The sequence below is a fragment of the Benincasa hispida genome, chromosome 9 (genome assembly GCF_027475165.1).
Source record: "Benincasa hispida cultivar pf3 chromosome 9, pf3_genome.v1.1, whole genome shotgun sequence".
In the NCBI taxonomy this organism is placed as follows: Eukaryota; Viridiplantae; Streptophyta; class Magnoliopsida; order Cucurbitales; family Cucurbitaceae; genus Benincasa; species Benincasa hispida.
Genome location: NC_143486.1, coordinates 47,695,002 through 47,708,411, shown reverse-complemented (window position 1 = coordinate 47,708,411; position 13,410 = coordinate 47,695,002). Strand labels below are relative to the sequence as shown.

Here is a 13,410-nt window from a genome sequence, read left to right as displayed (position 1 = left end):
AGATCACCATGGAGAAAAGCATTTTTAATCTCAAGCTGATGCAAAGGCCAACTGTGAGATGCTACCATGGAAATAAATAATTTGACACAAGTTAGTTTTTCAACGGGAGAAAAAATATCAAAATAATCAATTCCATATGTCTGAGCATAGCCTTTGGCAACCAAGCGTTGTTTAATTGAGCAATTGAGCCATCAGGATTTGACCTTAGTTGCAAACATCCATTTGCATCCAACTGCCTTCTTTCCAGCAGAAAGAGATACTAAATCCCATGTACCATTATCATCTAAGACATTTATCTCCTCTATCATGGCACTGTGCCAACCAGGATGGGACAAAGCTTCATGAATAGTTTTGGGGATCGAGATAGAATCAAGAGATGCAACAAAAGAGCATGTTGAAGATGATAAGTGGTCATTGGGACAAAAGAAGAAATAGGGAAAGCAGAAGAATGTTTACCTTTACGAAGAGCAATAGGAAGGTCATCACTTGGTCCTGGATCTGATGACGAAGAATCTCCTGGAGTAGGACAATCATCTAGAGGTTGTTATTGTTGAGAGTAGACTTGTTTAATAATAGGTGGACAAGGAGGGATAGATGTCGAAGGAGATGGATTAAGATTGGGTGTGGGAGACTAAATGGTATATATAAAGAGATCATCGTCCTCCCCCTAACTCATACTAGACAAAGATGGAGTGTGAGGCTTGTCCTCAAAGAAGGTAACATCACGAGATACGGGATATCTGTTCAAACTAGGACAATAACATTTGTATCTTTGTTGAACACAAGAATAGCCTAAGAGATGCACTTCAAGGATTTTGGATCTAATTTGGTCAAATTAGCACGAACGTCTTGAACAAAACAAGTACAACCAAATATTTTCGGCTCAATAGGAAACAAAGGTTTTGTAGGAAATAGAACATGTTATGAAATCTAACCTTTAAAAATTGATGAAGGCATGCGATCAATTAAAAATAAACAGGCCGTTAAAATCGCATCAATCCAGAACTGCTTTAGAACATGCATATGAAAGAATAATGCTCGTGCAGTTTCAAGAAGATGCTGATTCTTTCGCTCAGCAGCACCATTTTAAGGAGTATCAGTACAAAATGATTGATGAATAATTTCATGCTTATTTAGATACGATGTAAGTGCTTCTAAAAAATATTCACCGGCATTGTCACTTCTCGACACTTTAAGGGGAACACCAAACTGGGTTCGAATCTTAGCATGAAAATTACAAAAGTGTGAAAGTAATTCAAAATGATTATTCATAAAATATACCCATGTCAAGCGAGAGTGATCATCAACGAAGGTAACAAAATACCAAAAACCAGTTTTAGACACAACTAGACAAGGACCCCAAATGTCAGAATGAACTAATTTGAAATGAGAATTGGCTCGATTATCAATTCTAGGGCTTGAGATTATACGATGAAGTTTGGCAAACTGGCATGAATCACAATCTAATGAGGACAAGTTATGAAATTGAGAACACAACTCTTTTAAGACTGAGAGAAAGGGATGACCAAGATGACAATGGGCATCAAACGGAGAAACAATGCCAGAATAAGCAACGGTTGTTGATGTCGATATCGGGTGATCAAAATTATAAAGCCCTCCAGATTCATATCCTTTCCCAATAATCTTCTTCGTCACAAGATCTTGAAACAAGCAATAACCAGGATAAAATAAGACAACAATTAAGGTCACGAGTTATTTGACTAATAGAGATCAAGTTAAAAGAAAACTTGGTAAATGTAGGACAGATGACAGAGAAAGAGATGGATTGAGAGTTACAGTGCCAGATCCAAGAATAGAAGATTTTGATCCATCTGCTAAGGTAACACTGGGGAGGGATGTAGAAGACAAAAGGGTAGAAAATAAGTTGGGATTGCTTGTCATATGAGCAGTAGCACCAGAGTTTATGACCCATTGTGTAGAGGATGAAAGAAGACAATGACTCATGTTACCTAAATTAGCAATGGTTGTAAGGGGCATGTGCAAATGATGAAGAAGATGCTTTCAATGATATCTGGCATTGTTGAGATTTAGCAAACTCATCGAATGAACAACGGGCTTTTTAGATATACCGTGGATGGATTGAGACCGTAATTGAACCACATTAGACATCACTACATGGTCATATTTAGCCATATGTGAATTACAAATGTAGAGTTGCAAAAGTTAATCTGAACCCACGAAATCAGACCTAATAGACTACACAACTTCTGAAAAATCCATTGAAAAGTTAAACTAGACAAGGTTTCCAATAAAAAATTGGTCCTTTTCCAAACTGATGTCTACCACCAGCTGAATATGACCATAGCAACAACACAAACAGGTCCAGAGTAGCGGAAAACGGAAGAAAAACCAAAAGTCGAAGAAGATTCCGGTCACACGCGCTCTCTCATGCACCGGTGCATGGGCTGACGGCAGAGGACTAAGGCAGCGCGTGAAGCTCATGCATTGATCAGATGGACGCGGGACCACCACGGTTTTGTATATCGGCGGCTGGGCTTCCCTTTGGAACGAGCGGTGTCAAAAAATAACGCAAAAAACTAACCAAACTTGCAATGGCAGCAGCGGATGGCAGTGACGGCAGCGGCAGCAGCGACAGATGGTGAATACACTGTAGACAGCAGCGACAGGCAGAAATGAACCTAAACACTACCCAAAACCTTAAATATAAATGGGTTCTAAACTCTCAAACCCTAAGGTCAACCGAACCCTAATTGGCTAGAGCTCTGATACTATGTTATTGTGATATCAAAATACTAAAGAATCTAATTCATTCTATAGATTAGAGCTTAATATATATATAGGCATACATGAAAGCCCAGGACAAGAAACTAATAAGCTCCTCTGTTTACATATATACTCTAGTATTAGTTTCTGAGTTTTGTATCGCTTTGTTTCGGATCATATATTGCTTGTAACAGCTCCTATTTGTTCTTGGAACCTTAGTTTTTGGTTAGTATTGATTGTATTTGAAATGATAAGAGTGCTAAGGAGGTGTCAACGTAGTTGTGATGTCCTTGTGCACTTGCTGATCCTTAGGCTTTAGTTCTATCTCTTCATTATTATTACTATCACTTTGTATTGTCTCATTTCATTATCTTATTGAAGAGGCTTGTTTCCTTTTTTTTAAAAAAAAAAAAAAATTATCTAACAGTTGCTAACATAAAAAATACATCTTAGACATGCAATGATGCGACTAATAATAAGATATCTACCGCCTTCCTAGATGATTATTGGTATTATTGTTATTTTATTTTTTTTGTTTGTTTGTAAAAAGGAAACAGAGAACTTTCGTGGAAGAAGTGGAAGACTACAAAAGAGAAGCCATAACAAAGTGCAAGAAAAACTAGAAACGTCAATCTGAACCCATAAACTCTAGAAAAGATAAAAAAACTGACTAAATTATTATATTGAGCTTAAAAGTTATTTAAAATTTATTGAGCTTTGCACCACATCAACCTGTCTTTTAGATGATTCATAGCCTAACCGTTTGGGAGTTAACCAAAAGAATGTCCACAATAATTGTGCTACATTGAATTCCTCTCCTAGGGAGGACACCAAAGCCATTCCCCTGGTGAAATAAAATTCTAATAACAAGCTTCCTATACCCGCGAAACATAATTGTGGTCGTCTGCCACTCAACCAAATGCCACCCTGTTGCTTCCAGCCCTTTTACAAAAATTCCACATGGTGTTTTGATCATGTAATTTTGACTCACACACACGGCACATGTGCTTTACAGTTTTTCAATTCTCATAGCTTCATTTCTCTTTTGAAGGTAATCCTGGTCATGGAAGTGCCTACTTCCCGAAGATTTTAGTATCATTTGTAAATGATATACCATGGTAGAGCATTTATTTAATCATAAGTGTTGCAAATCTTGTTTCATTTTTATTTTCTACTTTATCACTGTGACGTTTACACTTGTTCTACAACATCAATGCAGGATGACTCCTAGGATGAGGACAGGAATTTTATGTGCGGTACTTCCATTATTGGCAGCATGTTCCCAAAATAGACTCCCGTATCATGCAGATAATGGAGTGGTATGTTGTTTGTCATCTTTAATTGATATTTAAAAAATAATGGTTATTAGTTCTTGAGATCTTCATACATGATAAGAAGACATGATATATTTAGCAACTTGCTAGAACTGTGGATGGTTTTCTGTATGTTGTACTTGTTATAACCTTCATCCTATGTTTTGTTTTTCTGTTTGTTGTACATGTTACAACCTTCCTCCTATGTTTTGTTTTTCTGTTTGTTGTACATGTTACAACCTTCATCCTATGTTTTGTTTTTCTGTATGTTCTACATGTTACAACCTTCGTCCTATATTTTGTACGAGTATGACAGAGGCTTCTGGTCTAGTTCAGTTTTTTAATATCTTTTCTGCACTCTCTTTCTTTTTACATCAATTGATGTGGGACATAGGAGAGTGATGCTCCGATGCTCTTGTCCATCTATTTTCAGTACATTTGGTAAATTATCTCCATTGTCACAGACTTTGTATCTTTCCAAAACTGGAAACCTTTTGGACTCCCACCACCCCCCACAAAAAAATATAAAAAAAAACAGGGGCCTGCTTATTAATAATTTTTGCTATGGCTTTTGCCTTGAGTTTTTTGTGTGGTAAAAATGAAGACTGATGACGGATACAGCTCGATAATATTCATTTTCTAAAAAAACATTAAAAAATATTACTTTCTTTTTCTAAAATTCAAATGAAATTTAGAATGTTTGTCAAAATGTGGAATCAGTTGTTGAGCAACAATATCAACCTCCTAATTTTTAAAAACCAACAATATGTTAGCAAGTTATAAAAAGAGCCTGAAGTTCATTCTCTGTTACAGTTGTGGGGTTCAAACAATGTCTTCTTTGGTGACTCGGCCTATTTGTATGAACTTGTCTCTTTGTCTAAGCATATTGTACGGAATCTAGTTGATGCTGTTCTGCAGGAGTCTTCTCCGGTAACTATAACATATATTTAATAACTCAAGTTTTGTATCATTAATTATTAGAGCCCAGCTTCTGACCCTCTGTTCTGATCTGAGTAGGCTGCACGTGGAGTAATGGCCCTTGAAGTTTGTAATTCCATCCTATCGTCTTTCACAGTAAGTTGCCATCAAATCTTTTTAGGATAGCCTAAATTTTGGAGGCCGAATATCAATTTATGCCTTTAAGTTTTGCGGTTATATAAATTAAAACTATCAATTTAAACCTTGAATTTATATAAGTGAGTCAATTTAAATCTTGAACTTTTACGAGTGAATCAATTTTGATAATTTATTAGCAATTTATAACTATTTTTATTTGATTTCATATAATCGGCTAAAAATCATCAAAATAAAATTACTCTTCAAAAATTCCACCAAAGTTGAAGAAAATAATCACACAATTCTTTCAAAATAAGTAAAGGAAAATAGAGGAAGATGAATGGATGAAAAGACCACTCAAATTTAATTAAAACAACTGCTACTATCTATATGATTATTGCATTTCTATTTAATTTACATTAATCTTTCCATTAAAGAAGTCTTATACACGTGTTAAAAGTTATGTATTACTAAATTAAAAACAGAATTTTTATGAAAAGACTAAATTGATTCATCATAGTTGTCCAAGTTTAGGAGTATAATTGATTTTTTTTTTTTCCAAGTTTGTTGTCATACCAAGTATGGAAGAAGTTAAAGTAGATCTACTTCTAAAAGTAAAGATAGATACCTTATGGGATGGGTTAGTTAGAAAAAAGTAAGGTGAGTTCTGAAACTGGAGATCAGATTGAAGGATAATTATATTTTTACATCCAATGTTTATATGAAATGCTTATTCATAGCCACCAAGGACATTGTAAGTTTCTTGTATATACCGTGTGAAATTACTAACAGATCATCTTTTACCATACCGAACACATAATTGGGGGATAAAATTCATTTAGGTTCATGTACTTTGGTTCCATTTCATTTTTAATAATAAGTTGACTTGGGAGTAGTTTTAAGATTTACTGAAAGTGTAGGGACTAAAATTAGGCATTAAATACTGGTACCAATATGATACGAAACCAGGGCTAAAATGTTATTTTAAGCAATAATTTAACATATTTCCTCCTCATACTTTTGACCTTCTCTTGTGACAGATAAAAGATGAAACATATGCAATTTGCTCCAAGTTGATAGAGACTGCCAAATTGTGTATGAATGAAAGCAACAAATATTTGCAGTCAACCTTCCAGCTCCTAGAAGAAAAGTCAAAATTGTTAGTGAAATGCTGATGGGAATTTCTAGTGAAATATTATTAAATGCATCAATTTGGCAAAAGTGACCTGTAAATTGTTGTATAAATTTCTGAGATTATAAATGGAATACTGAATGGGTGTATTGAGGTTTGTGGATTAACTTTTGAAATTGTTGTGAAAGTAGAATTAGGGTTGTGATAAATTTGAATAATTTTTTAGCTTGGTTTAAAAGAGGGTATATAAGTTGCATGTTTGTATTATCTATTTAATTTGATGGTTCAATGGGATGCTTTCAAAGTTTAGATTAAATTCGACTTTTTGTTGGGTGCAAAGGGGGAAAGAATTAAACTTTTGTTCCATTTGAGCAATTATCTCTGTAAATTTATGAAATTATGTGTTGTTTTATTTTTATTTGTGGCAATTCGAAAAGTGCACAAACACTAATGTAAAGTCTAAAATCATGTGAGGATTTTTTTTTTGGAAAAATATGGGAGAGAATTGAACTTCTAACTTTGAGGTCGATAGTATAAATTTATATTAGTTGAGTTATGTTCGTATTGGTTGGGAGAGACGTAACTTTGAGTATTGAATTTGAAATTTGGGAGCTATAAATTTTTAGTATGAATATGTTTTATTCAATAACTAAATATTAATCACTTTTAACATAATAAGCAAAAAGGTTAGTTGATTAATTATTATTATTATTACTTGAATTTATTACATATATTAATAAAGTGTACCTTTCTTTTTGGTGGTTCAATAATAGGAATTTTAGATTAAGTGTGCTTAGTTTGAAGTAATTCTATGTTGGGTGATCTCCTGAGAATTTTTATAGGATGCATGTAAGTGAAGATAAAGTGTGCTGAAAGTACTAGTATTGGTTTGTGGAAATAGTCTGATAGCATAAGATGATAACGTGTTAGGTTGCAGGGATGTTGGGATAAATAAGGTGTTGAATTTAGATTCTGATCTGAGTCCATGGCCTGGAGTGGGAGATTTAAACTTCAAAGTTGCTAATATATGTTGTGTATCAATTGAGTCATACTCTGGCAATAAGTGATGTTTATGAGGCAAGGGTTAACTCTCAAATGATTCGTGATGGCTTGTAGAAGGAATGTGCTAATTATCTTTAACTTTGAAATTTTGTTTGGGATCGGTATAGTTTTTTAAATAATTGCGAATACTTATGCTTTAGAAAATCAATTATGAAATAAAATAAAATATTGTTTGGTATATTTAGTTTAAACTAGAAAAAACAGGTTATCATGTTTAGAAAATTAATACTAAATTGTTGACATTTCGATTATTTTTATATTGATATTTAATTTTACTTTGTTACAACTTACAAAATAATTGTTTAAAGATTTAAATTTTATGTTGGTCACTGAATTTTAAATAATGTTCTATTTTGGTTTTGAAACTTTTAAAATGTATGTTTTAGTTCTTGAACTTTGAATATTGTTTTATTTTGGTCCCCAAACTTTTAAAAATATTCGTTTTAGTCCCTGAACTTTTAAAAGTGTTTATTATAGTCCTTGCTATATTAAGATTTTGTTAACCTTTAACAAAAGGGTGAAGTGACTTATATTTTTGGTTGACTAGGCTACCAATTAAGTTAGCTATGCTAAAAAAATTTGGAGTTTCAATATTAAATAAGGTGGTAAAGCAGGAGAATATAAAAGAATTTTTAGTTCAAAATTTTAGTTGTTTAATATTTTAGTGTGTTGGTTGTTGCCATTTTAGCTACCTTCATCTTTTTCAATACATATGGAGTCTAGTCATTAAAAAATACAAACTCCTTCACATTTCTATTGAAAAGTTAATTTTAATAGTGAGGACTAAAATATACACTTTTAAAAGTTTAGAGGCTGAAACAAACGATTTTTTAAAGTTTATGAACCAAAATAGAATAAGATCCAAAATTCATGGACTAAAATAGGATTTAAATATTGTTTGAGATATTTCTATGATTTAAATGTCAAATAACTTTGTAAAGTCTAAGACATTAAGAAAAATATGTTATAAAATTTTTTTAAAAAATAAGAATACGTTGAAAAGTCCAAAAAGTCTAGATAGTTAAGACGGTCTATAATTATTCATTTGAAATTCAGTCTAAAATTATATCTTAATATTCCTCCAACTTCTTGTAAAATTGTCCAAGTGAGTTTGGTTCAATAGTATTGATATACACTCTGATTGAAGATTGGAGGTTCAATCCTCCATCTCACAATTATTTGTTGTACTAAAAAAATCTAGTAAATTTGTGTTTTAAAATTTTTTTATAAAAAAAATCTAGTAAACTCCATATTTCTCCTTAATCTAAAAGTGATATTTGTGCTTAAAAAAAACAATTAAGATATGAAAATTTTAATAACCTGGAATAAATTTTAACGATGGAACTATACAAGGATATGAACTCTGATCAGACGATTAGATTTGAAATTTTAGAAGTTTTCAAAATAAATGTTAAAGGAAAATAATATTAAAAAAAAAATAGTATCTTTTAGTCGTTTTGACTCTTTCCTAATATTTTTCCATTTAGTTTTATTAGAAGAGTTTTAACTTTAATTTTTATATGGTGTATAGGTTTTCAAAATTCTATATTTTTATACTTGGGTTTTTACTAATAATTGTTTGGACTATTTTTAAATATAGAAAAATAAATCAAAATATTTATAAGATATAGCAAAATTTGAGAACTATCAGACATGGATAGATTTCTATTAGTCTATCATTGATAGTTCTTAAATTTTGCTATATTTTATAAATATTTTCAATAGTTTTACCATTTGAAATAATTTTCCTAATTGTTTTGGTATTGAACGTTAACTTTAAAATAATTAAGATAATGATGAGAAATTGGTTAAAATTAATTTATTAATAATTAATTTAAATCTTTAAAATTAATCCGTAGAAGTACTTAACGAAAAAATTAAGGTTAAAAATGTAAATCTTGCCGTCCCAAAAATCAAATTGAAATGAAACTCAAAATTCAAGAATAAAAATTTTGAAACTTAAAAGACTAAATAAAATTGAACTCAAAACTCAAGACTAAAAGTATAACATTTTAAACCGGTCAAACTAAAACTAAGATTAAGATCTAGGGAGTCATAAAGATATATTTCCCTTAAACCTATAGATTCCAAGACTTAAAAAAAGAAAAAGGATAGAATTGAATAGGAAAAAAAAAATCAAAGAGAATATCAATTTATAGCACTCAACTTTGAGAGATATATCAATTTAAATCTTAAACTAATAATTGTATCAATTTAAATCCTGAACTTTCAAGGTAGTATCAATTTAAACCTCAAATTAATAGCCGTATCAATTTAAACCCTTTTCATACTTATATCAATACTTTCATAAGTGTATCCAAATAAAACATAATGGATGGTTTAAATCGATACAATTATGAAATCTCACGGTTTAAATTAATAAATTTATGAAAGTTTAGGATTTAAATCAATATATTTATGAAAATTTCGAAATTAAAATTGATATAATTATTAGTTTAGAGGTTAAATTGATACAATTCGAGATGTAAATGGATATTTGTAATAAAAGAAAAGAGAAAAAAAAAAAAAAAAAAAAACCAATAATAAGACTTTGAATCTTTTTTGAGTTGTCCATGCATTTTGCAGAGTTGTAATGGAGGAGGTAGCTTTTATTGCAATATTTTGCCCTTTTTTCATTTGCATCCTTATCAAGAAATGATGACAGCCTTAGTTTTGTCAGTGCTTCCAAAAGCAAATATGCAAATTGTGGTTCCTTTGTTTAACTCCAAAGTCAATTTTTGAGAATTGAGACTTCCAATTCCAACCAAATGCATCATTTTTGTCAATTTCCTTTCACACTATATGAATCTCCCATTTAATGCAATGTCTTACCCATCAAAACACTTCATCATATGGGGTTCACCTTTTTATACATACATTCATTCATCTTTCCTTCTTCGAAGGTCAATTGTTTGATCTATCACTCCTACGATTGTTGTACTTAAAAAGAAAAAGAAATAGTAACGGATGAAGATTTAAACTTACTCTTTAAAAGTAATAGTTATCTTAATCACTAAATTATGTTGAACTTACCAGGCAATGCATATATTAGTAATGTGAAACAAAACAGAAAAGAGTTAAATTACAAGTTTAGTCTCTAAACTTTATAGTTCGTATATAAAATAATGTTCTTCGACTTTAAAATTGTCTAATAGATCAATAAGCTCTTACATTGTCTAATAAGTTCTTAGGCTATTTTCCATCGATTGGAAAGTGCTCTTGTAATTAGGATCAATGAGTGAATTATTTTGTGTGACTACAACAATTTTCAACATAGTTGATTTCTTTTTGAAGGGTTGTGGTTTTTCTCCAGTTTGAATCGTGAGAATTTTCCATATAGATTCTTGTATTTCTTAAGTTTGTTATCATTTTATTATTTTTCTGTTTATTTCTACGATAAAATTGGGTGATTTTTCCCAAGAAATAAATCATTTTATTGACAAAAGAATAAAATTGATTAAAAAATAGAGCATTATTAATAGCTCATAAAATTGTAATGACCTGATTTTGCCCAAGGAAAGGTGCATGCTAAAACCAAAATTTGTTAGAACAGAAAATCCAAAGATTTTAAACAAATTTAATTGAAAAAAAAAGGCCAAACCAATTTAAGAAGTAACAAGCGCAAAAGCTTTTATTTTCAAGATCCCATGAAAATATAAAAGGTGAATAATTATAACTTTGAAAGAAACGAATAATTTTCCAATTCAAGAAAGAATATGAAGATTAGCCATTGAATCCAAAAGTAAATTAACAAAAGAGTTAAAAAAAAAAAAAAACATGTAAAGCAGAAGTTCGACAAGACACAATCTCCTAGCACTAACTAGCAACAACTCGTTTTACGCCCTGCACGTCTTTGTCATTATTTGAAGAAAAAAAATTGGAAAAGGTGAGTATTTAAAATAATCAATAAGTAACCCCTACGACGAGAACAGTCATACACACCCCTATTGTACAGATAGACAGTTATGCAAGATTCACATACGCTATTAAGATGAAAACACGTGTGCACCTATAAAGATTTGTCATCACATCACATTGATTTCAAGCACAATACATATGTGAAAGAGCAAAGCACTTACCCACAAAACAAAGTAAGATCGCAACCATGCTTTCCAAACATATGAAAACGCCGGGCGTTATAAAAATACCTATGCACTTCTCATTACATTTGGTTCCTCTTTGTTCCTTCATAATATTTTCTTATGTATAAATATATAATTTTGTTGAAAAAAATTCTTTTAATGTACATCTTTATTTTAAGTATATAAAAATTAAAGTTTAACACTTTTTTAAGGTTAGATTGAGAAATAGGACAAAAATTATGTGTACAATATCCACCCTCATACATGTGATATGAAAATCTATTACCTTGGATTAGACATAGATTGTCTTAAGATCAAGACTCTTGAGAATTTGTGTTCATTTACCCAAGATTCGAACACTTCATAAGTTGTTAAGATGATCAACCCTACTTGAATGTTCTTGGCAAACAACTCAACATCTGAGATTTTATATTTTAAGAATCTTTTGGGACTAAACTCGAAGGAAAAAAAACACAAATGCTAATAGTAATTTGTCAAAATAACTCAATGACGAGGCTTTAAATAGCATCCCAATAAAACCCTAATACTACATCAACATTCATATCAAAATTACAAAAAATATCCCTACTTAATATGCGATAAAAAGGATATAAAATTAGAAAATAAAAAATTTACGATACAAAATTATTAAAGAAAATATAAATAATAATTTAATGTTATTGACAATGACAGTTCACACAAATTTTATATATAAACATAGTTCAACGGATTAAAATATATATGTTCGACCAACCGATTAAAAGTTCAAATCTCCAAACCCTAATAAAAACATGAAATAAACACAAAAATCCAAATATTCCTACTTATACCTTAAGACATTTTCACAAGATTCTAGTTTCTAGAACAACAAATGATACCGAACACCTAAACTTATGTAGTTTGGACAGTTGTAACTTAGGCCAAACTTTTGCAAAGCATTGTGATTTGTGAATGAATTTTATTATTATTATTATTATTTTATTTATTTATTTATTTATTGCCCCCTTTTATTTTTCATTTTTGCATCTTTATCCAGCAATATGAAACAGCCTTATTTTGTCAGTGCTTTCAAAGGCAGAAGACTTCCAACAAAATGCATAAAAATGGTAAATCCTTCTTCCTTCCTCTGACTTAATTAATGTGTAATTTAATGCAATTTTAAATAAGAAAAAGTGTTCGAGCTCTTTTATTTATGATATGTTATTGAAATTTTGGTATTTTATTGTTATACTCAAATGTTGGTTTTATCTCTTTTTCATTTAAAAAAAAATCACTAAGTTTGAAAATTTATGTACTCATTTGATAATTAATGAAGTACCATTTGATAGTCATTCGATTTTTTTTTTTTTTAATTTTCTGTTTGTTTTCTTACAATTTTTGTGTTATGTTTTTTTATCATTCTTAACTGAACCTTTGAATTCTTAGTTAAATTTCAAAAATAAAAATACTTTTTTTTTTTAGTTTTCAAAATTTGGATTGACTTTTTAAAAACATTCCTAAAAAGTAGATAATAATATAAAAATCAATAACGAGAAGTAATATTTATAAACTTAATTTTAAAAAAACAAATGGTTATCAAACGAGGCTTAGTTTTCTATTTTTTAAAATTAAATTTTATAAATATCTCCTCCACCTATAAGTTTACTTTATCTACATTCTAACAATATTTTCAAGATTCATGCCAAGTTGTGAAATTTGTTTTTGTTTTTGAACTTTGGCTAAGATTTCAAAATTTACTTCAAAAAAGATGATTCGGTTACGTTTGGGATTATCGTAGCTTTTAAAAAAATTGTTAGCAGTTATGCTTCTAGAAAAATCATATGTATATAAAAGTAAAAGTGTGTTTGATAAAATTTAATTTTAAATTAGAAAAAAACTAGTTAACATATTTGGTAAATTAATACTAAATTAGTGGAATTTAGTTATATAATTCTTTGAAAATATATATGATTTGAATTGCAACCATTTTTCTTTAATTAAAAAAAATTATGAAATATTTTTTTTTAAAAAAAATAATCAT

At 30.1% G+C, this 13,410-nt stretch overlaps 1 protein-coding gene across 11 annotated transcripts in view; it reads left to right on the top strand.

The window, feature by feature from the left end:
* LOC120086318 (uncharacterized) overlaps window positions 1–6,522 on the top strand; it is a 53,013-nt gene extending 46,491 nt beyond the window's left edge. For all 11 annotated transcript variants that reach the window (XM_090317996.1, XM_090318002.1, XM_090318004.1 and 8 more), the window contains 5 exons: window positions 3,797–3,863; window positions 3,965–4,064; window positions 4,872–4,988; window positions 5,076–5,132; window positions 6,155–6,522. In XM_090317996.1, the coding sequence (XP_090174122.1) occupies window positions 3,797–3,863; window positions 3,965–4,064; window positions 4,872–4,988; window positions 5,076–5,132; window positions 6,155–6,289 (476 nt within the window). In that variant the 3' untranslated portion in view covers window positions 6,290–6,522. The remainder of the gene's footprint in view (window positions 1–3,796; window positions 3,864–3,964; window positions 4,065–4,871; window positions 4,989–5,075; window positions 5,133–6,154) is intronic.
* The last annotated feature ends 6,888 nt before the right edge of the window (window positions 6,523–13,410 follow it).